At 44.9% G+C, this 24890-nt stretch overlaps 2 protein-coding genes across 10 annotated transcripts in view; one reads left to right on the plus strand and one right to left on the minus strand.

Moving 5' to 3' along the window:
• Window positions 1–3329, plus strand: part of exd (PBX homeobox extradenticle) — a 56376-nt gene extending 53047 nt beyond the window's left edge. Inside the window, exon 8 of the mRNA XM_076617301.1 lies at window positions 3276–3329. Within this exon, the coding sequence (XP_076473416.1) occupies window positions 3276–3314 (39 nt within the window). The 3' untranslated portion in view covers window positions 3315–3329. The remainder of the gene's footprint in view (window positions 1–3275) is intronic.
• The window catches only part of cac (calcium voltage-gated channel subunit cacophony), a 40369-nt gene continuing 16474 nt past the window's right edge, over window positions 996–24890 (minus strand). The window contains exons 16-30 of one of the 9 annotated variants that reach the window (XM_076617297.1): window positions 20228–20338; window positions 18136–18219; window positions 16810–16857; window positions 15953–16069; window positions 15827–15892; window positions 14546–14637; window positions 12985–13469; window positions 12648–12752; window positions 12464–12567; window positions 11008–11064; window positions 5250–5377; window positions 4950–5104; window positions 4600–4632; window positions 3028–3532; window positions 996–2714 (exon numbers count right to left, since the gene is read on the minus strand). In XM_076617297.1, the coding sequence (XP_076473412.1) occupies window positions 2675–2714; window positions 3028–3532; window positions 4600–4632; window positions 4950–5104; window positions 5250–5377; window positions 11008–11064; window positions 12464–12567; window positions 12648–12752; window positions 12985–13469; window positions 14546–14637; window positions 15827–15892; window positions 15953–16069; window positions 16810–16857; window positions 18136–18219; window positions 20228–20338 (2130 nt within the window). In that variant the 3' untranslated portion in view covers window positions 996–2674. Of the gene's footprint in view, window positions 2715–3027; window positions 3533–4599; window positions 4633–4910; window positions 5105–5249; window positions 7209–7454; window positions 7643–11007; window positions 11065–12463; window positions 12568–12647; window positions 12753–12984; window positions 13470–14545; window positions 14638–15826; window positions 15893–15952; window positions 16070–16809; window positions 16858–18135; window positions 18220–20227; window positions 20339–23116; window positions 23228–24890 lie in introns of those variants that run through there. The other 8 variants (XM_033328254.2, XM_033328258.2, XM_033328261.2 and 5 more) reach the window with 8 other exon arrangements.

The raw sequence follows: 24890 nt of genomic DNA on the forward strand, positions 1-24890 counted from the left end.
AGCGGTAGTAGTGGTAGTAGTGGTAGCGGTAGTGGTAGTGGTAGTAGTAATAGTAATAGTAGTATAGTATAGTAGTATTAGTAGTAGCAGTAGTAGTAATATTAGTAGTAGTAGTAGTGGTAGTAGTAGTGATAGTAAGTAGTGAAGCAGCAGCAGCAGCAGCAGCGACAGTAGAGGCGGCGGTGTTTGGTGGTGGTAATGGTATTTAATAACACTGGTAATAGTAATTGCAGTGGTAAATAGTAATAGTAGCGGTATTATCGACGGCGGTAATAAATTGTAATAGTAATAGTAATAGCGATAATAGTGATAGTATTAGTAAGTTACAGCAGTAGTCGTAGTTATAGTAGTCGCGGTAATAATAGTAGTGGAATAGTTTCTTTTCTCGTAGATGGCGACAGTAACGGTAGTAGCAGCGATGGTAAACGTTTTTAAAGTTAAAAGTATGCGATAATTTACATATGCTCGTGAGTTGTAAGTCGCCTCTGCACTTGTTCCTTTTCGAGAAGAAGGCGAACATGGCGCTCTCCGCCGCTCCGTTATTTCGCTAGATTTTTTTCATTTTCTTTCTTGGTTTCTCCTTTCAACGATTGATCGTGATAAATGGTCCATTTTTCCCTTTCCTTTCCGTCGACTTCTTATTGGCACGAGCTACGAGAATACGGAACAACGACACCGCGATCGTTCATTTCGACGTTGTTCGTTTCTTTTTGTTTTCTTCTCGCGAGCAAAGTCTCGTTCGCCGGTCCTTCGTTCGTTCGTTCGTTCGTTCGTTCGTTCGTTTATGCGTTCAACGCAGTACGCACCGCGTGTTCTTTCGTTTAAGCGTTTTAACGGAGGATCGGTGGTCGCGATCGCGACAAAGCAGCCAGCAGTCGCGAGCCACGAATGCTTCTTACGATGGAAGAGAATCGAAACGATCTTGACGATTTAGTAAAAATTCCTACGTATTTAGTTCGATGTATCGTTTAGCATGTATATCTTCGAGTACCTCCTTTTTTTTTTACTTTTTTTTTAATAGCTCTACCCCTCTATCAGCAACCGATTATTTGCATAATTTTAGCAACGGTATCTTTTTTTTTTCCTCGTGTTCGATACATTTTTATAGGGTGATCGTGCTTCGTTTTTTGCGCAACGTTGTCGGCTGGTCGTAAATCTTCGCGAAAGTAAACTAAAGAGAGAACGTTGCACCGGCGCAAGAACCGCGGCTACCAATTTGCAAACGTACGAGATATCGGATGTTCGTAGCCACGGTTCTTGTTGCATTTCTCATCCGCTTTTCCGATACGCTTCTTTCTTTCTTGCCCGCGGCTTGATCAACGATAGAACGGACCTGTAAGAAATTTCGATAGGTTCGATCGAGATGTTTGCCTACTCGTTCGGTAAATCGAACGCTACTGCGACGAGAGATATTCCGAGCGAAATCGAACCAACTGCGCGCTAACAGTGACTCGCGAAGAAGAACTTGTGCCTCGTGGTCTATATCGCATCGAACGTATCGAACGGTGCCTTTTTTCTACGCCTATACGATTATATCTCGTTTAATATTTTTGCACGTACGAAAACGCTTTACTCGTCAGACGAAATTCGTTCCCGTTGATCGATTCCGCCTGTTGGTTCGCATCGAGAACCTCCCTGACAAGTCGCTCGAGTTGGGCGCAGCTTATAGAAAAATCAAGAAGAGGAGATGTTTCGTTGGCGAAGGCGCCTTCGCATCGCCGACCAGTTCCTCCAAACGTGGGGAGACACGTGGAAACTCGCTGTATCCGAGTCGGTGAGAGGGCGTCGCGTAGGGCGCGACTGTTCGATACAGCCGTGAAGAATTTGGTAGATTCGCGCGGAGAGGGATCCGAAGCGAACGCGCTCAATCGTACAAGAGCGCTTCCCTCGTCGTATAATTCATCGTATAAAAAGTGGATCCTCCTCGGCTCGGTCCGTCGATTAAAGAGCACAGCGAAGGAAGCCTCGGAGTTCGAGACGAAAGAAAAGTTCAGAAAGTTCCCACGAATGGTAACTCCGACGACGCTTCAACTTCTTCCTAAGAATACTGCACGACAGGCGGAGATTGCGAATATTTTTTCCCTTTTTCTCTTTCTGTATTTTTCGTTTAGTTTTGATCGTTTTGCGCGTTAAACCGACGATCATCGTATTCGTGGCACATAGACTGTTCGATGGTGGCCACCGTGACGACTGCTCGTTTTAGTGTTATACGTACGTTGCTTTGTTATCCCTGTAACGATCATCCGATGTTGCTTTCGTTTCGGTCGCTTCATTTCCTTTGAAATCCTTCGCCTGTCCTGTTTCCGCACCGTTCGAGAAACACGATTCGATCCGTTCGGTCGAGTCTTCCTTCGAACCAGCTGATCATCGTATTTCAAGGTGTACCGTCTCTTCTGCTCGGTCGTACTGGTTAGCGACGTTGCTGTAACACGTAGCTTCGTTTCCTTCACCTCCGCTTCCTTCACCTTCGTTTCGTACACCTGCCTCGTCCGACTCGACGAACGGACATTAACTCTGACGTAGTTGCCAAGCTCGAAGCTGATCGATCGATCTTCATCGCTTCCGCGTTCGCGGTTAAATCGATGCGCCTCCCGACGTGGAAGATTCACGCGCAAACCCTAAGACGCCTGGGGGCGTCCACGTCACCGGACCACCGTCCAGGGTCCCACTTTGGCTAGCACCAGTCGTCTTCGTCGCTGTCAGAGTGTCTCGATCTGTAACGATCCGACGATAGTTAACTTGCGATCTTTTGTCCTCGACGCGATCTTCCATATCGCGGTGTCTTAACGCGATCGTGTCCCCAGTTTGGCTATCGAAAATTCACGTTTTATTTCCTTCTTTAATTCTACGCTCGATGGCTGCATTTTGCTTTAAATATTTTATTCCACGACTCGATTCATGGAATCGATGCATGGAATTCGTGAATTGGGCCGCTGGGAACAGCTATCGCGCGATAACGCGACTCGATGTTTCGTACAACGTCTAGCTTATATCGAACGACTCGAAGAAAATCGAAGGAACGCTCACCTGGGTGTCCTTTGCTTAGCCTGCGGCTGAGGCTTGTACCCGTTTGGTACAGGACTGGGCAAGAGACGGCCGCCGCGGCCCATTGCCACCGCCTGCTCGAAGCTCAACGGACAGTGGCTTGGTTGCATCGGTGGCAAATGTTGTCCTGGTGGCGGATGTTGCATGCCAGCCGGGAGCGTCACGTGCATGTGCGAGCCGTGAGTCGGCGAAGCGTTCAACTTGGGGAAATTGATGTTCGCCGGTTTCAGTTGCAGAGTCGAAGGTTTGTTGGGCGTTGGAGGCAGTAGACGACCCTGTCCCCGTCTGGTTACTAACACCGGATAACTGTGCTGATGGGGATGATGCCGATGATAGTGCTGGTGGGAATGAGCAGGTTGGCGACCACCGATCGGACTCGGGCTTCTCGATCGTTGTTCCAAGCTTGTCGTCCCGTAATGCCGGCCTCGATCGATGTGGTGAATGGGACTCGGCGTCCTCGCTGGACTGGTCGAAGCGCTCCACGGACCTGACGAATATAGTCGTTAGCGTTTGCGTTCCCAGTCTCTCTACGCGATCGCTATCTTCTACCTGCCCTAGGAGATCATTCGACGAAACGGGATTGTTCGAGGACTATCGGAGGGAACATGGTCGTAGCCGAGGGAACGAACGTTGTTCGCGCGTCTAGGAGGATACCGGCATCGATACTATAGATATGGAGTCGTTTTATAGCAACGGTGGAGTTCGACTAGAGTCGGAGTCGGTCTAGCTGTTCGTTAACAGAGTGCCACATCGGACAACATGCCGCATGCTCAACTCTCTAGCTCCACCAAGGATTCTAGGGACCGCGGTGCGTGCAGTTATACTATATAGCTAAGTACAAACAACCAACGAGCGTCTAATCAACGATGTTTCTAGATGGGAGGGACAGAGTGCATGTGTCGTCAGTGTGCAAGAGTGCTCGATATCGAAAGCCTGTGTTATCCATTTCGTGCAGTGCGGTGTCTCGAACGAATCAGAAGGAATCGCGAGTAAGTAATCAACGAATACAAGAAAGACAGAATGACGTGTTAGATAGTAGTCGACGAAGAACGGTCGAGAAGAACCGATTTCTTTCGAATTTTTGCGTTTCGAATTTTCGAAACGTTCTCGACGTATCCGATCGTAAAGGAGATTTTGGAACAGCAACAACGAGGAAAAGTATGATCGTTCGTATTCGAGTGTCTGTTTTGTGCGATACTGTGTCGATTGCGTACTAATCTGTATCTGTTTGTTGTATCGGTGAACGATGTGGCTGGAAAATGTACAACCGTGAAAGCCAAACGATAATCGATGAAAGTAACGATGATAATGACGATGATGATATAACGGTAACAACGACGACGACGATGAAGATAACGATGCTGATGATATATCGATAATGATAATAATATTAATAATAAGGGTAATAATAACAATAGTAATAATGGTAATAATAAGAACAATGATAATAATAATGACGATGATGATGATAATGATAATGATGATAATAATAATAATAATAATAATGAGATTGCTTTGGAACAGGGAATGAAACGGAGTTGCGAAAGAAATTACCATCGTCGTAATAGTCGCAGTGGTCGTAATAGTCTTTGTAGGCGCATAACAGAACAAAACGAAGAAACATATTACATCGAGTGACACAGAGCTTCTGCCTCTTGCGAGTAAACCATTTATAGCGACATTCATATTTTTTCTAAATCGTAACTACGAATCTCTCGTCCGTTCCACGGTGCCAGCATCGAACAGAGACCGGAGCGAGTTCGTTCGAGACTTTTACGATCGTTTTGAAATACGATCCGTGTACGAGAAACGTTCGCAAAAGAGATTCGTAGGTTGGATTTCGTAAAAAGGACTTATCGTTGCACCGTGTTTTCTTCGACGAAATTATCATTGCTGTCTTGTACCTCGGATCCTGTGCCGATGATTGTACTGTGTCGGATGGGGATGATGCGTGTGTCTCTGAATCTCGACGACGTTGCTAACCGTGTCGCTAAACCCTGGTCCTTCGTGGTAATAATGACCATGATGATCGTATCCAGGTCGACCTGGCGAGTGTCTCCTGAAAAAACGACGAATTAATTTCATATTCGCATCATCGTGCGTATCGTCCTCCTGTCGACGATAAGCGTCAGGACACCTGTTCGTATTTTACACGAATTCCATGCTTTCCATTAATCTCATAGTTACTTGCGTCTTGTTATTACCTTAAACTGGGTGAACGCGATGGATGTCTAACAGGTTGCACGGGTGGATGAAGTCTTTTGCCGGCGTGGGTAAGACTCTCGAGACTACCGGCACGCGAGTCGCTAACTACAACGTCCTGAAGCTCCATCTAAACGAACAGACTCGTCGATTAGAGGACCGCCCCGAGAAACGGAATAAATCAGGAGTTTAAGGAGAGTCGGGGTGCCGCCGATTCTTTGCCTTCGTTACTAACGATTCGCGACTCGAACAAAACGTCTTTTTCCGAATCGAGACGCCTTTTGCCTCCGGAACGCGAATCTCCGCGCGAGTTTCCCAAAGAGCAACGCAAAGAGCAACGAGCGTAAATCGAAAGTGTCTGCGAGCCATTCTCCGCGCGTGTACACGCGACGCGCATCGATCAAGATACCGGATGGAAATTCGCGCCGAGATTCGTCTTCTTCTCGTTTGTCTGGTTTTGTCTCGAGAAACTGTCTCGACGATTTCGAACATGAGAAGAACAGTCAGCGAGGAGGAGCAGAGAAGTCGATATACAGGCACATGTACGCGCGTGTAGAAGCATGCGAGATAAAAGTTTCGGGCATGCACATGCTTTGCTGATTTAGTTTCGTTCGGAGCGGTTTAGGTGAGAGAAGAAGAGAAACCAGTTAGTCGTGTTTGCACTACCGTTGCGACGAGCCGTCGCTCGTCTCACGGATGCTTCTTACTTACCGGCGCACGGATATACATGGAATTATAACGAACAACGAGACACACGGAGAACGAGGCAATCGTCGACGAATACACGAGTGCTTCGTTACTCTCGAGTGTAATCTCAAGGCTGAAAGCAGCTAGGGATAAGGGTGGGGTTTCTCTAAACATTCGCGTTGAACTTTCGCTAAAGAATTTCGCTTCTTGTTTGTTCCTCGTATTTGCGCGTGTGCCGAGGCGAAGGCCGTTCAACATCGATTCGTAAATCGATCTTGATCTTTGCCGAGTCACATAGCCTGGCATGTGCTTTCTCAGCCGTGTTTCGGACAACCGTGCGCGAATCGAACAACGTTTTCGCTAACCTCGCGAACGCCAGTCTATCTACTACAATACGATCTAGTCGTCTAAAATCTAATCCCGATCTAAGGGTGTCCTCGAGTCCGTCTATAAGGAATTTCTTTGGTTATTCACGAACTAGACTAAGGGAGCTGCTTCTTCGTCTAATCTTCGGTAAATAAGAGATCACTCGCGGCTTACTACCACATCGTTCAAACTAATTCCACGAAACAAACGATATATCCCGCTCTAACGATAATCGATCTAAGTCTAATAAAGCGTAACGTCACACACCGAGATCTATGTACAATCGGTCGGTTCGATCTAGAAATCGCAACGACGTGAAAATATCTGTACATCCCGATCGAAGCGAAGTATCCTCGATCTACCGCGATCTAGACACGTGTCCCGAGGCGAAGTAGAACCAAGCGCACAGCAAGTGGAAATCCCTTAGCTCGCGAGCGTGATAAACCCAACGAGCTAAGTCGATTCGTTCTGTATCGCAACCGATCGAGGCGGATTTCGTGGGAATCGAGATTCATTCGAAATCGAGGAGGATTTTAATTGAATCGAGCCGAGAGACCTTGTGATAACGGATCGAGGAGCGAGGTGCGTAGGTATTCTGGTGTTGATAGTACGAGGGTGGTCGGTGAGCATGATGATGATGGTGATGGTGATGGTGGTGGTGGTGGTGGTGATGGTCATAGTATAGATCATTGTCGGTATCGTAGTATTGGTCGTGATGGTGATGGTGGTAGTAGTAGTTTTGATCCTGCTGGGAGGGCACCTCAGCCAGCAATGGCTCTAGCTCGGGGGCGCGATCCTCGTCAATAACTACGGGTACAACCCCAGACCCACCCCCTCCCTGGCTACTCTCTCCGCTGCTGCCTAGTATATCGTACTGGTGGGACATCTTCCAGTTCACCTTTTTATTTCTGAAATCAAACCGAAAGAGAACAAGAAAATCGTCGTCGCGATTACAAATACTCCTTTCCGTTTCGTTCTTCGTTTCGACACAAATCGAATTTCCCCCTTATTATTTCCAACGTATCCGTAGTTTCTCTGTACTGGCATTTTAAGTTGTCACGAGTTCTCGTTCTTATGCAGCGTTCAATGGAGAAATACGGTCTGTCGCAAAACGAAGTCGATACCCGATTCGGATTAAAACGGAGACCAAGTACCTGATGCTACGTTGACGTCTACTGTGCTCGTCGTCTTCCTCCATGTGCTCCTTGCGTTGATCGAGCTTCGTTTCCGGCGTCGGCCGTACCACGTGTTCGAGGCTGTTCGCCCTACTTCCGGCTGCGTGATTATTTCCGGTATGATTTACCGCCGTCACGTCCAGTATGCAGTTGAATAAGGCCGATTGCTAAAGTCGAACGTGCGAAACCACACCGACTATCAGAGTTGATCGATATTTCTTTTATGTATGTGTTTTTATATTTTTACTTTGTCGTTTTATCGATCGTCGTTTACAGACGTTTCGATCTTCGAACCAACTCGTAATATCGTACAGTATGTACAGGCACATACAGGCTTTCTTTCGTTCTCCTCGCTTTACCTCTTTTCTTTTTTTTTTTTTTTTTATTTGTTTTATCTCTCTGTTGCGTGCTTTCGAGTTAGAAGGAAAAAAAGAACGATTAAGATAGAGCACGAGTTGTAGCAACGAAACGGCAGTAGAGAAATTTTCGCCAAAAAACAGAGGCCATGCTAGAAAGAGTATTACGTGACATGGTGCACTTGAGAGTGTCGCTAAGAAAAAGATTTTTTCCTCCAACGGCAAGAAAGTACACGTTTCTGTTTTTTTTTTTTTTTTTTCGTTTACTTTTTTTCTATTTGCTTTTTGAGATGCGTGTGCAGAGAATTGCAAAAAATGTCGAGCATCGAAAGAAATTGTAGTAAAAGTGGTAACTGTAATCTGTGACGGTGGATCACTCTGGCAAAGCCTGTATATGTTTCTCAAAAGCTAGATTCTTACGTACGTATATCAATTATTTTTCTTATTTACTTGTCGAGTGTTTACAAGTGAGCGTAAGGAACTATATGCAAACGAAGACATTTAATTACTCGTCACGGTTACGGTACTGTAGAAATGCAAACGTTAGTAGGCATGCAACGTAATAAGCGAATCGTTCATATTCCTCGATATTGGATGGACGCGCGCAATATTCCCTAGTCCCCTGTAATTCTTCGAGCAAATCAATTTGTAAATTGGTCGCAGAGGAAGATGCACGATTGGCGAATATTTTCTTCGACATATCGATACATACATATGCGAACAGGTCGTGGACAAACACAGTACACAAGCCAACCATAGCGAACAGAACTACTTTGGGGGTACTAGACTAACTCTATTCGTTTATCGTATACGTACACATAAACTGGACGCGGGTGTACATTTCACTCGAATTACCAACATGCCTACGTACGCCATATTTGGCTAGGTTTCATCTACCGTCGATTATCTTCGTTCAAATACTCCGAATACGATAGGACAGAATTTTTAACTGCTCAAATACTTGGTCTACAAATATTTAGATACTTTAAATACGACGAAAAGCGCATCCTCGCGGAGGCCCTTTTCCCCTCGATGATCGAGAAGCAACGCGAATATTCGCCGTACTTCGAACCATCGTACCTCGTACGATACGTTCTTACGTGGTCCGGCGAACGATCGTGGTTGCATCGCGAAAAAGAAACATTTGGTTGTTCACAGCATCGTTCGTTTCGAGAGAAACAAAAAAAAAAAAAAAAAAAACAGGCCGTCACCGAATCTTCCGTAGAAAAACTTGAAATCTAGCTAGTTAAAAAAGAGTATATGGTAGTCGTAGTCGTGTTGTATGCGTGTAACCGAGTAACGGGATGCTGAATCGTGTGTCCTTGTTGTAAAACCGTGTGAGAAGGTAAGCCATCGGAAGAGAATCAGCAAGGCAACGAGTCTAAGGAAATTGTAGATTCTCTAAGAGTAATCACTACGCTACGTCGTTAGAGAGAGTAACAGGTAGATAAGAAAGAAAATAATATACAGTTCGATACATATAACGAGAAAATCTAACTCGACGAACGCACCTCGATTCGATCGTTCGTTCTCTCCAGAACACGGTCCCGGAGAATCTGGTTCGAATCGAGAGTGAATTCCTCGATATTTTGTCTAAGAGCTGCTGTAGGGGGCGGCGATAACGAGAGAATAGAAAGGAAAAGAAGTAAGAAGAAAAGGTACAATCAGAGCTGTAGCAAAGTTTCGTAACAAGGATATACATCGTTTCGAAAAAATTCCAAAAGAAACAACTTTTAATGCTTGATCTAAGATCGACTATGTCGGACACCAACTATCAAATACGTTTGGGCTTGGAGAACTATCGCTCTAAGAGATGAAATCGGAAATTGGTGATCACTAATTGCGACCTAATTAATGGAATGATACTCGAGGCAAAAGGCGAGCTATGTTCGAGGATCCAGTGTCTCCGGTATTTTTCTATAGGAGGTTCCACGTACTAGGTGATTTACTTACACACAGCTATATCGTGTTCTCGGGGCAAAGAGCCGATTCACGTGGGAACAACGTGCGAACGATCGCCCACGTGACATCGACACCACCACTAGAAAACTCAAAACGTCGCAATTCTATGCATCGTCGCGAGTACCTTTCGTAGTACGGTTTTTCGTTAAAAGTAAAAACCTTCTTTCGTCGAAAGCGGAAAGAAGAGGCAGAGACGAAACGTCGATCAGAGGTTGACGATGCATAGAATCGAACGAATTTAACTAGATTCAAATATTATCCTAGACTAGTTGCTTATTGTTTGAAGAGGAAACGTGCCATTAAAGAAAGGAAATTCGTTTAAAAGGAAAGACTAAAATATCTAAAAGTTCTATATAGTGTAAACTCGACAGATGCTCTAGCAATTACTTCCACTAATATATTAAGTGCCTAAGAAAGAAGAAAAGTTCGCTCGTGTGATTGTGATTCTATATAGAACGCAACTGCCGTTGATTTCATCCTTTTCATTTTTCTGCTTTTTCTTTTCGCAAAGTTCGAATTGCCGATAACGTGCGCGGCGGCGATTATACGGTGTTCGCATCAATTGCCGTTGCGTTATCCTCTATCGATCTGTGATTCAGTGACAGTTGAACAGTTAAGGAAAGAACAAAGGTCTACGATGTGAGAGGAAAGTAACTCTAACGAAAATGTACATGTGTGATAGATGTCATAGTGTGTGCACGCGTCTGTATCGTGGATCTGTGTCGATACATAGAAAGAAACGTACAAGATTAAGAAAAAGGGCAGAGATACAACCGCCGATTCGTAAACGAAGGAAAAAGAAAAACGAAAAGAAGAAAAAGAAGAATTATACTTTTATCAAGGATCGAAATCGATCGATCGAGTATACTTTGTAATATGTACAAAGGATACGGTACACGATAGGCTACTGTGTCTCTGCAGGAGATAGCGATTGAAATATAAAAGGAACGTATCATTAATGTTATTATGTACAAGAAAGGTAGATCATTCGCTGCAAAGTTTTCGCCGTTACTTCGCTTCTGTATGCACTGTCGATTAAAACGTATCTGTTTGAAATTTTCGTTAAAACGTTTCGACGATCCACCTTGCAGCGAACGACGAAACACGTGAACGATCGTATTGGTGAAACGTAATGTAACTCTGTACAAAGAAAAAATAAAACGGAAAGACCGTATTAAGATGATAAGATAAGTAAGAGAAAAAGTAAGTACTACCGCCTGGGCTGCAGGACTTTGCCCGGCATTATCGTTATCGATAAGATCGTTATCGTTCTGGAAAACAAAGAGAAAAGACACAAAGAGATGATTGATAGCTGCGTGAACATCCTCTTGTCTGGGTATATAATAACTACATAAACATAATACAGTATCTGTGATTAATATCCAGTTTTCATAAATTACTCCTACGCTAATGTCGCAATAATAACGATAATCATAATCATAATCATAACCATAACAGTAATAATAATAAAGATAATAGTAACGATAACAATAAGAACAACAACGTAATTCTATTTATCGATAATTCGAAGGTTCAAACCTCGTTGTCGTACTCTCTTTCTATGACTTTTCAATGGAAACACGTATAAATTCAACACACAGATTCTTTTCTAATATTCTAATCGTAACTCATTCAAGACTTATATCGTCCTAATTTTCTATGTGTAATCCGTATTTGCGTCGATACGCCGTACGCTACGTAACATCGACCGAAATAAATTTCGGATCGTCGTCGTATCGTTACGGCCGTCGAATTTATCGATCTTCCCGATAATTAACGCGTAGCAGCGATCGACGTATCGACTCTAGATAATCTACGTTTAGTCATTTGCATGAAATTTGAATCGTGACGTTCAGGAAGGGTGACACATCGAACTGCTTCTACACATATCGACTCGGCTAATTCAACTTAACAGACAGAGATTGAACGTCTTCCTTGTTCGTAATATTCGACTAACGATAAATCATGCCGATTCGTTATCCCAGCGAGACCGTTCGAAGCTATCCGAACAACCACACTTCCGTTTATCGACATCTCGTTCGTTTTATTCGTCGCAGCACGGCTACGCTGGGATAAAGAGTTCAGCAAACAAATTTCGAATATTCTTTACTCGTTAGAATGTTCGAGAAATTCTCAGCACTACTGAGCACACATTAATATAGCGTGAGAATGTTGGGAAACGGGAAGAAAGCTTAGAATCGCGTCCGTATTTCCAAAGGCATCTTGATATTTCCGATGAAAATCGTCCTCGAGGTAGTTCCGTTCGTCTTATCCGTTCGTTTCGGGGAATTTTCGAGTCTCTGCGATGCTAAGCTTTCGTGGGCAATCAAGAAGCTACTTGGAATCTTGGAAATCGTCTATTCGAAACGTGATTTTCACACCGTCCATGTGAAATCCTACCACGAAGAAGCGAACGACAAACATCCATTCGAACTCAATCCTCGACTGCATTCCTACGAGGTTCGCCTGGTCGACTCGCTTCGTTCTAACCAAGTTAACCACTTTCATTGGGAAACAGTGCAAATCGACGATCTAACGAGGATCAGCAAGGCGACGAACAAACCACGTGGAAGTGCAACACAGAGGTTCGTTGTTTGAACAGGGAAATATCGCTAGGGACTTTCATTTTCGTACGAGTTACACTCGAACCGTAACCAACGATAAACTCACCTGTCCGGTTGATTCTATCTGACCAAACCTGGTCGTCCTCCAACTTTCGAGTATCAGAAGGCAGACGTATATCTTACCAACGGTCATCTTATCTTTGCCTAATTCTAAAATCGAAAAAATTAAGACGCTTGTTTGTAGAGTGTCTCGAACAGCGATACCGTTCCAAGTTCCATAAAATTCTCACCTTCGTTCCTAGGTATCAAAAGGTCCAACATCTTTTTTGCCTGCAGAGGCCAAATGCTTCTGATCGTGTCTCTCAGTTCTTCGTTCGCTTGGTTCCTTTCGGAAGCTAAAAGCGAATACGAATCGTGAAGCAACGTTCCAACGTACGGATCGAGCCTACATCGGTATCGTTCGGTGATACGAAAGCGATTGCGATAGTTTGCTAAAATTCGCAATACAAATTAAAGTCGATCGACATGACGAAATTTCAATTTTGCGAATCGCTCGATCACCCAACGCGACACCGACGTTAATAAGGCTTATTAACGCTTATCAACGAAGCCGATGATAACACTCACCCCTTCTCACTTTGATATTGAGATTCTCGCGAATCAAGGCGAACAGAGTGGTAGTGAAGTTCACCTTCAAGTCGACGTCCACCGGCATGTTCATCCTGATGAGCTTCTTATAGGCAAGCCTGTTTGGACATTTGTTACCAAACCCCAACGGTGGATCCATGTTCTTCAGCATGTCGTACATCTCGGTGTAATGAATCTTGCCCGTTGCGTTTGGATCGTATTCGGCCCAGATCCGAACGAACTCGTCCAAGTGATGAGCGCCCAGGATCGACGAGTCTCTCGTTAAATAATCGAAATTATCCATAATGACGGCAACGAAGAGATTCAGCATTAGGAACGAACAGAAGAAGATGAACGAGACGAAGTAGGCGTACGCGATGTTCGAGCCACAGCCACCAGGTTCTTGCTTTCCGGCCTTCACGTCGCACGGACGACCTTTCACGCAGGACAGCATGATATTCGGCCATGCCTCGCCAGTCGCACACCTGATAATAATTCACGTTTCAATCGCTTCTCGCGAATAAATCGTTTTTAACGAGAGATTCCTATCTTCGAATGTCCGACTTTTACGAAACTTTTGGCACGCGTACAATTTTCAACGATAATTGCTGGCAATACTCGCGATAAATATCGCGAACGATGAGAACGATGAGAACGATGGGGCGAAACGTTTCGAAAGCTTGGAATTTTTACGAGGTTACATCGACAAACTTTCGTCAAAATCGGAAATTCGAAGACGACGGCGTCTCTTCGTCGAACCTCTATACTACAATTTGAAAGCTATAGCCATCGAAAGTTGATAGACATTTGTGCTGTAATCGACGACTCGTGAAATTCGTCTTGCTTCCGTTTCTATGTCTTTCTCGTTGGGAGATCGCCGTTAAATGGAAGTGGATAATGGAATTTCAGAATTCGTCGATCGGAACTTGCATGCAAATTACTCAACTCGAAGCATACGATACGTCGTCAACGGGAACTTTTGTAAATATTTCCACTTTATCGGTATCAAACTACAAACGTTTAACGTTAGACTCGAGTTACACGAGTGTTTCGATACGTCATATATCGAATCTATCGAATATATCACTGAGAAGACGGTTCATGCATAGAACTCTGGTTTCCTCGTAATTAGATGCAACACCAAAAGCGAATACTGGTTTTAGTAACTCAATTCTCTACTCGACTGCTCTACTACAGTGTCAGTTTGAAGTTGTACGAAATAGGCGTAGTTCAGCCTGTTCGTGTTTAGTGTGTTAGTTAATTGAACCGATAGAACGTAAAAGTAATCACCTCGATCCTTATACGCATATCTTTCTTTCTTTCTTTCTTATTCTCCGAAACATCGTCCAACGAGAATTAAGTTCCTCGAGAATTCAAGTTCCTCTGACTTTGAAATTTGCGTGTGTTTAAGTTTCAGCGCAGTGCTCTTTTCGCAAACAAACGAAACACCGACGAAAATATAAAACGACAGAAAAGAAAAATAAATACAAAGGGAACGAAACGTAAGTAGCTGGTTTCATTTTTGTATTTCTTTAATCGTAGTTTGTGACGTGTTACTTACCGAAAAAGCAACATCAGACCTTGAATGAAGCTTTGGAAATTGTTGTGCTTGGTAATAGAACTATCAGCATCCAGCGCGATGTTACCGAATACCTGAGTCCGACAGAAAGAAAAAGACCGTGGCCAAAGGGCCAGCACGGTATTAGCAACGTTTTTCCTTCCGATCGATTCGATTCGATTTAACTTTAACGCACCGCGAAATTGACACGTTCGTCGTTCGACACTCGCCGAGTGACCAAGTGATCGTACACGTTCTTTAGTTTCTACGACGATTTCACGTTACGATTAACCAGTGTACACAGCGATAGCGTCGATCTACTCTCTAACAATACGCATCCACCACATTAATTACGATCTACGGTCTTTTTAACTCTCTTCTTCGTCTTGACACCGCGATACCCTCGAGAAAGAGAGAGAGAGAGAGAGAGAGAGAGAGAGAGAGTGTGTGTGTGTGTGAGAGAGAGACAGAGAGAATTTCGTTCACCAATTTTTTTATAAAATTCAATTTTGCAGAGATTCCCTCTCTCTCTCTCTCTCTCTCTCTCTCTCTCTCTCTCTTAAACATCGCTATAACTTGATCAACTTGAATAAACTAGGGCAAGCATCTCTATGGAACAACTGTCTAGGGGAAATCTAATTGCAGGGTTCGATTACAACAGAGATTGACACGTCGAGCAGCTTACTTTTGTTAAACCTCATGCCAACAGCCCAGTACTCTACCATAATGGTCAGTCGCTACCGATCGTTCGTGTTTTTTGGCTGTTTTCGCTCGTCTTACGGACTCTGTACGTTTTACACGCTGCTCTTTCGCAGAAACGCGGGATTCTTTCACGAGGCAAACCAGATAAACGCGTGACCGATCGGTAGCTTTCTCGTGGACAAAAGTTCACTTTAACCCAACTTGGAACTTGCTCCGTTTAGCTGCTCGACTCACCGAAAAAGCAACATAAGACCAGCGAAGAAGGACTGAAAGTTGTTGTGATCATCGATCGCTGTTCCTGGATCGTTCGATATATTTCCAAAGACCTGACAACGGAATTTCATGGTCACTAATGGTCCCACTCACGACCGAGTATCGTTTAACATTCTGTTCCTGTAAATAGCATGACTCGCCCTGTTCCCGACCGAGCCGTCTCCGATGTCGACTTTTCGAATTGTCGCGCATTGGAAACTCTCGGTACGACTCGACGGTCGTGTCCGTGATATCAAAGACGAAATTAGAAAACTGCTGACGAGCGTGTAACGAACATCGAAGTAATTTCTCCGACGGGAACGTACGTACCTGCATACCGATGATCGCGTAGATGAAAAACAACATCGCTATGAGAAGACAAACGTAAGGCAGAGCCTGCAATAAGTTTAGAATTAAATCGATTCGATCGAATAAGAACATTCGACGTCCACTTACTTTGAAGGATTGTACAAAGGTCCAGAGTAAAATTCGTATCGTGTAGCCCTGTCTGAGTAGTTTGATCAGCCTGGCGGCGCGAAACAGTCTCAGGAAGCCGACGTTGATGAAGTTCTCCTGCGGAGGACACAGGAAATTGCACTTAATCCCCAAAGATGCCGGCTCCTTATCGCGATAAGAGGAAGGCTTCGCGCGTGCAACGTGCACAGTGTCGTTGGCCTGCTTCAAACCCGTTCAAACGCGTTTAAACGCAGTTAGACGCCGCCTTCGACACCGTTTCGATGCGCGAACGAAGCTACGAAGGAATCTGCGGGATCTTGCGGCGCTTTCGCTCCGACGTGCCTTCCGGGCATCGAAATATTTATTTATCGGAACGTGATTTTAACGCGAGACGTGTTTTCGTTAAAGCGTTAGAATCACGCGGATTGGTGTACGAGAGTGTTCGGTAGGTCGTTCGTTAAACCCATTTGCCGCAGTCAAGCCTCTGTTATCGAGCGACGAATGCACGGTGAAGCAAGGTGAAAGATTCGATTCGCGCGTTAATACCGCATCCATATGCCATTCGAGGTTGGTTTGTTCTCGTGTGCTGCTGCCCTGTGTACTCGCGTTGAGTATATGTCGTGTGCAGTAGTAAGAAGGATCTCGAGAATGTTTATGCGTTCTATCGTTCGTTGTATCGTATAATTTATACGTGCAACGAACGAGCAACCGTGATCGTTCGTTCTTCGGGATAACAAAGAATCGTTCGTACGTGTAATTACGTATTCCGTCTTCGATACATCGATCGAACGAAGTTTCTTAAACGTATAACCGGCGACAACTTACGTCTGTGGGTGTAAATGTGACGAAAGTTATACCTTTTTTTCGCCTAGTTGGCCGCCACTGGGCATACTCGAAAACCGCTCCTAGTACAAAAATACACGATATTGCAAGATTATTGGATCGACCGGACGGTATGCACACTGATCTCTTAATATGCGAATATAGAACAAACTAGCGGAGATTTACATGTATGTATGTATGTACGTATGTATGTATGCATGTTTGTATGTATGTATGTATGTATGTATGTATGTATGTATGTATGTACGTATGTATGTATGTATGCATGTTTGTATGTATGTATATGTATATATGTATAAATATATATATACATATAGATATAAACGAAGCTTAGTCTGGCGGCCACTGAGACTGACGCTTGTAACAACTGTCGTTTACGCGAAGCTTGGTGGACAAAGGTATGTATGGCTTTGGCTTACCTCGATATCTAAAAGTAAGTTTCAGCCAAAATATCACGTTAATCGTTGTCGATTCAGCAAACCTACTGGGAGTGCAAGCATTTAAGGGAGATCTCGACTCGACAGCCTCGATGTGGCATCGACGCTCAACTATGTGTCTGACGCTTTTACTGGATTATAATTACGGCATGTGGAAGTATAGCACGATGTTACTTCGGGTCTTGGTAAATACACTTCTACTACAGAGGAGTAAAGAAATACTTGATGGATAGTGCTGTATTTACGTTGATCGTTCGAAAGAACGTCGTCTTTACTATACGCAGTGAACAAGAACGAATCTTTCGAAGGAAAACGCTGGCGAAGCTTTCTCGAAAAACAACATCTTCTCCCTTCTCTTCTTTCCTTTTCTTTTCTTTCGACCGTCGACCGTCGTTGCAAATGATTTATCTTCGAAAGCGTTTCCTCCCTTCGAAAGGCCACTCTGACATCGTAACGTACATGTATACTGCGTATACGTGTGTAATCCTGGTAATCGTATAACGTACAGGTGTGATAACGTACAGGTGTGACAATGTACAGTGTGCATGTGTAGCGTATGAATGCAGCATAAAGCTACGCAGATACATGAGATTGTAGGGGCTCGAATAAAATCGTTGATTTTACCTGCTAACGTGTTATTATATTTGTACACTTTGCTGAAACTAAAGAAGCAGCAAAAGGGTTAAAGGAAAGACAACACTCGATAATGTACAGTCAAGCAAACATTGGGGATCGAGAACACAGTTAAGAGGACGGGAACGAAAGGTTCCGTATAATCGGGTTTCTCGTTAGGTAAATCAAACGCCTGGACATTCTACTTCTCCTTTCGTAAAACTACTTCACTCTGAACATTTACTCGACTCAGCGACTTTAAACGGCCATTCTCGCCGAAGCTCTACGTACCCCGAACTCGATCACGAGGGCGTCCACGATGCTGCCGATCACCGTGACGAAGTCGAACATGTTCCAGGCATCCTTGAAGAAATTCTGTTCGCGGGGGATCAAAGAAGAAATCGATTAGAAACCATCGCGCTATCGATCTTGCCTATCCTTTCGCGTCCAAGCTTCTTCCAACCTATTTACCCATTTTCGCTCGCCAAACGATCTTCGTTCGTCCGCGTCTTCGTCTTTTTGTTCTCTTCTCCGTGAGAACCGGTAATCGGATTTCCAACGAGTAGAACGTTGGAAGAAACTCGGAGACGGTTTGCAAGTGTGTAAATGGTTCGCGAAACTAGCGCTAAAAAAACTACCAAAACTCGGTTGGAAAAAGAAAAAGAAGGAAGCTCGGACCCGCGACAACGGGACCGACCTTTCCATTCGTTCGTCCTTCGTGTCTCCTAGTGTATTCTAGTGTGCTTCTGTGTGTAGCTGTGTGTGTACTCGTGTATGCGCACGTGTGCATCGCTACGCACATTTTCACGGGTGTGAATGTCGGTTTCAGAGGTAAATACACAACAGAGCTGTGCTTTGGAACGATACGTCGGTCAAAGAAATAGGGAAAAAAAAGTGGTCTGTCGTATGCGCGTAGTCGACGAAAGCGGTCGATGTAACCCGATACCGTAGTAACGTCGTGTACGTAAAACAAAAAAAGGTATCGTTCGTCGGTAGATAGATGCGATAGAGAGTCGTACGGTTGGCTACAACGCGTCGTCGGCTAAGAGATAAAACATCGAAAAGAAATAATCTAACGATATCTCTCCAATTTCTTCTCGCTCGTAGTTACAGTGTTGTGTGACAAGATGAAGAGACTTGGCTGAGAGGGTCTTTAGGCGATTACGAGATAGCCGAGTCGCACGGTTCGGTGATCGATGATCGGCTGAACTATAAGTGACGGGATCTCTTCTAAAGATGTATCTACTACGGGAGCATGCCGTAATAGGTATAATAGCAAGCAAACTAGAGAGAGATAGAGACGCGGTTCTATCGCGAGAAGCTCTACTTTTTCCACCTTTTCCCGGGGGCCAGGAAAGAGGTCACTTTCGTCTAATGGTAGAAAAATATACGCAAGCCAGTAGTAGAGATTAATCAGCGTAACAATCTCAACTCTATCGCAGCTTCTCGGTACTATCGCCAGTTACAGTTTACCTCTAGCTTTTACTTCTAAATACAGGGCGATTCAAAGGTATACCGACGAACTTTGTTTCGTTTCACGACCGTTTGCGAACAGTACGCGTAAAAACAGCAGGAAGGTGGGAGAAATTACAAAGCGACTAAACTTTACGGCAAGCGTACGGCAAGTCGAGTATGGTCGATAAAAACCAACGAAAAACATTCTACTGGTCATTCGCTGACGAGGTAAATACTTTAGTTTTATCTCGGTCGGTCGCTTCTTCGCCGCGGCAGTATCGACCGCTACGCACACGGATAAGGTTTTTTTCTACGAGCATTTCGCAGTATTTCACCACAGTGGGAGACCAATTATTAATACTCGTTCCCCCCATTTTTACGAGTACCGCTCGAAGTTAATCGGTACACGTTTCGATCGCACTTGCATCGTAACTCTGAAACAGATCAAACAACAGGGGGGATCTTACGTTCACAAAACTGTCTACTTGTCACCGCGTCGATCGAATTACGCGGACAGACCGACTCGAGAAAGCCACACACGGTCCTCTCGCTTGAATTTCAACGTTTCGATCGCTCCTCGATACGATACACGCTCGATATATTCCTCTTTTCTGGCGCTAGTCGTACATTTCGTTTTACGTACGTTTCTCGATCGACGACGATCGTTCGATCTCCAAATCGCGGCCACGCGAACGCTTAATCCTCTCGCCAGTTACCGGCGTTTGAATTTCCCTCGCGCGATGTCGATAACGCGCAGGCTGGTACCAAGTTCGGTACAGCGAACAGATTCGAAGAAGAGATTTACGTAAAAAAAAAAAAAAAAAAAAAAAAAAGTAAAAAATGTGGTAACACTGTATAGGCTATAGAAATATATAGTTGCGTGTGATTGAAATTGGTGGAGTTAGTGATTAAGAGGATTTTTCTATACCTTGTATCCGAAGGCGACGAGTTTGAGGATGCACTCAATGAGGAAAAGGAATGTGACGGCGAAGTTCACGATGGTCAAGGCGTCCACAAGTTTTGGCGGCGCCTCGTGATACTATAAAATACACCCAACACACAGACGTAACACAAGCCTAGATTTTGTATCGTTGCCCGTCTTTTTTTTCTTTTTTTTTTTTTTTTTTCTTTATTTCCCCACTACGATTCTTTTCTACGTCGCGAGTCTTCCGTTCGTTAAACTCGATTTCACGCAACTTCTCGTCAACTTTCCAGACGGGCTACACACAGTCACGCCGTGTTTGCCAATAATTCGCGTACATTTTCTACTCGTATCGGTTCGATTTTCCTTACTCTCGTCGTTTACCTCGTATCAAACCCCCAGCCGTTTTACTCTTCCGTTTTCCTTCGTCGTTCGACGACTCGAGCAAATTCTCTTTCTCCGCGCGAGATGCTTCCCATTCGTTTCTCGCTCGTAAGCAGTCGTACGAAAAGAAAAAGAACAAGAAAGAGAAAGAACAGAGAGAGAGAAATTGAAACCTCGAACGAAAGAAAGTTTGCTCGATTCGTTCGTCGAGGTTCGAAGTTGGCTCGCAACGGGGTTACTTCGATATCACCATCGACTCTTTTCTACATTTCTGCCACTTTTTACCGCGCTCTCGTATCACAGATACATCGGCGCGACAGCTTCTAGCGATAAAGAGGAGAGAAACGCGAGGAAATTTCGATACTCGCGACTGTGGCTCGCGCGGCAAGCAATTTTCGCAAGATCGAAGTAATCCCTTTGCGATAAACGGGAACCGGCGGCTCCCTCTTTCGATCGAACAACCGTTCGATCGACCTATCCTCTTATTTTCGCCTCCCCAAAGTATTCGAGCAAGTCTAACCAATCTTCGACAGAGCGATCTTTCCAAGTAACCGATCGTTCCCGCGCGCTTCATCGGCGCACCCGAAACGACCCATTTGGTGTACGTGTGTGTAACTGTGTGTGCGATGGGTGTGCGTAGAACCCGTAGCTGGTCGTTCCCGGTGGTGGTAAAACGGCATGCGTGTGGCGGAAATCGGTGACAGTCGTCGAGCCTTCCGTTCTTCTCGTTATACTTTGAAATCGACCGTTCCATGTCGAAGCACCGAACGTTACGTCGCGTTCCATCGCCAACGGAGTTTCACGAACGAGTACGAGTTTGTACTTCGTTTTACCGTTTCGTGACTCCACCGACGCGTATCGAAACTCGGAACGTACCGACGTTCGTTCGGTACTGTCGTTCACGATCGTATCTCGACGAAGCGGCGATCGTGACAGTGATATCCGTCGTTGGCCCATAACACGCAATCTTTGCAAACAACAGAGACACCGTTCGACGTCGAACATCGATTTTAGACGCGATCGTCCGCGTACTACCTTCGTCGATTTTATCGTCTCGCTTTTATCTCGGTGGACGATAACTAGCGAAGAACGACGATCGAGAGAAATCGATGCTTCGAGTCCAAGCAACGGTGCACGCATGCGAGAATAAAAAAATACATCAACGTGCGGTGATTACGTGCGGATGCAACCAGGCAATGAGCATACGGGGAGCTTTAGAGTTACGTTCATCGTGCGTGCTAGCCGGATTTACTTCCTCGAGGCGGTCCCCTCCGTTCGACGTAGTATCTCGTGGGAAAAGTTTGGTCGAAAAATTAAAACAACGAGCCGAAAAAAGAATAGAGAGAGAGAGAGAGAGAGAGAAAGAGAGAGAGTGTATGTGTGTGTGAGAGAGAGAGAGAGAGAGAGTGAGAGATATGAACGAAAGAACAAATTGACGTGATCGTTATGATTTTTGTATCTTCGTGTCTGAATACCGGCCAATGTGAAACGCTAGTGTGTCGTGTAGTGTGGTGTTGCGTGTATGTGGGTTGCGTGTATGTTTTATAAACTACCTTTCATAGCGGTATTTCGAGGACGCGTTTAACAGCGAGGTACGACGCGACGTAGATGCGGTTCAGTTTCGAAACTAACGTTTCACGTCTTGTTTTCGAAACAACTCGCGGTTAAACGCGTTTTCCGTTCTCGTTACGCGTACAATTGCATCTACAGACACTACGGATTTTGGAAAATTCTATTTCGATGTTTCGTGTTCGATGATTCTGAGAGCGTCGAATCGACGAAGACCGCGGATCGAAAAATTTCGAAGACAAACGTTCCACGAACTTTTCTTCCATATTTCTCGATTCCACGATCCTCGTACAACAAGAGAATGCGTGTACACGAACGCGCAACGCGTTCGATCGGTGTTCAGAGCCGGAGCATCCGCTGCGATCTACCGATTCTCGATATCGACGAAGCAGGCAAAAGTACGTAAGTTTCCACGTAAACGGACAACCGTTTCGAATCGAACAAAAGATCGATAAAAGACGCGCGTGTGCTACGGACGTTTAGCGTCTGTTCGGCTCTGGACACGAAAGGTTCTCCAACAATAAGTAGCGATCTACTACACTCGTACATACACGTATCCTTGCGATACACGGATATTTTCGAGTACTCGAGTAGACAAGATACTACCTATTCTTCCAAGAAAAAAAAAAGAGCTCTAATTGCACTCTAACAAGCGAAACTTACCAGTCTACTTCGAAAACTGATTCTGCGATCGTCTTCTCAAATTTGGTAACTCTAAAGTCGTTGCTAAATGGATTTCTTTTTTTTTTTTTTTTAATCGTGCAAACATTATCGGCGCGGAACGACGAATACGACGAAGACAAAGTCGCAGACATCATTTTTCGAGGAAAATGCCGCTCGAAGCGTGATCGCACGCTCGAGCTGGCTACTCTAAGCGAGTACGTTCTTTCGATAATCTGTTCGATGAGGGGAGGTGGGATTTGTTGGTATAGTGGAGCTTACCCTGACGCCGAATGCGGCGATCTTCAGTATGCACTCGACGGTGAACATCCCCGTGAAGCACATGTTCATGTACTTCAGCGCGTTCTTGTACGCGTCGCTTTGCCGATGGAACTGCAATGCATACACTGACAAACACACGGCCGAGAGAGACAGACAAACGGACGTACAAGCCTATGAATTGCCGCGTATTCCGACCACGAGCCACACGGTGGGAATCGACGCTTCTATAACCACCGCGATTCCCCCCTTTCGCCGTTTCTCGTCTTTCTCCGTGTCTCCCGGAAACCAGCAGCAACGGCAAAACACCGAGAATCGGAGAAAGGGCAAGGGCTCTTCTCGATGATCAAGCGATCCGTCCATCGACACGCTTGCCGAACACCATCTACGGACGACGTACGTGCACGTATTTTGCCGTAAAGTCGAGGAAGAATCGTTGAACGTGCTGGAAATCGACTCGTTCCAAGTTTAGCGCGTTGATAAATTTAGCATCCTCTGGCTTAGGATATCGCGACGACGATCGAAGCGTCGCGTATCGTTGGACGGTTCCCCCGGTGTGACACGGTATTACAAATATATAAAAGACGTGTGTATATATGTATATATATATATACACATATATATATATAGATATGTATACGTATATATATGGATATATAGATATAGATATATATGTATAGCGAGGGACTTTCCAGTCGACAGAAAAAGGGAGACACATAGGCGTATAATATTAGCGTTAACCTAGATACGTGTATCTGTACGACCGTACAGGGTGTGTACGGTAACGGTGACATTAAAGGGATTGTTTCCTCTTTTATAACGGTAAAGTGAGGGGGGCGGGGGTGGCTTTAGGCGGGCGGTACCGTATCAAGCGTGGAGCTAACTTGCGCACATGACCATGCCGGTACAAACTGGATGTCGCGACACGGCGATCTTCCCGTCTTCTAGAATGAAATTACGTGGAAAAATTGGATCTTCGTACCGATTGCGCGATATCCTGGCGATCAATCGCACATCGAGAGCTCCGACGATGATCGATCGCGTTTGACGAGACGCAACGACCGAGGGGACGAAACCGCGGCTCTACGACGCTGATCGTAAACTTTGCAACGATCGCGTTATTTCATAGAATTCGCGGCTTTGAAACGATGCGAATTGTCTTGGTTATCGATGTCCGAATTAATAGCAAATACAGGCAAACGATTCCGCGTTTTCGACAAAGTAGGAACTTACGAAAAGACTACAAAAAAAACGGTATCTCTCGGTCGTTCGCGTTAGGATTTGTTTCTAGAGTGGAGCGATACGAGAGTTTGGTGTGCTGGAAGAGAGAGTCAGAGAGTCGTGAGAAACTAGAGGAAGAACGAATCGTAAGTCGGCGAAAAGAAAAACGACGAAAGGAAACGAAACGACGAACCGAAAGGAATTAAGATATGGAGAGCGAGCTAAGGCACGATCGAAAGAAAAAAATAACGGTGGTTCGTGGAAGGAAAGGGGACGGACGGTGTACGAAAAGGATCGGTTCGCTCGAGGTACTAAAATAATCTTTCTTTCCTCTTTTTCGTCTGTTCGATTTCGAGGAGGGGATTGGAAGGATCGAATCGTGCGGGCGCCCCGTGCAAGAAACGTGTCTTTTTCTTTGGTATTGGAACAAACACACACACACACATTCGGTAGACCTCGTGTTGGTTGGTTCGCTCGACACACAGTCCAGTCGAGTTGGATTCGCTTGCGAGCAGCCAGCATGCGACACGCAGTTTTGTAAGTACGTGTGTAACGA

The sequence above is a fragment of the Bombus vancouverensis genome, chromosome 3 (genome assembly GCF_051014615.1).
Source record: "Bombus vancouverensis nearcticus chromosome 3, iyBomVanc1_principal, whole genome shotgun sequence".
NCBI lineage: Eukaryota > Metazoa > Arthropoda > Insecta > Hymenoptera > Apidae > Bombus > Bombus vancouverensis.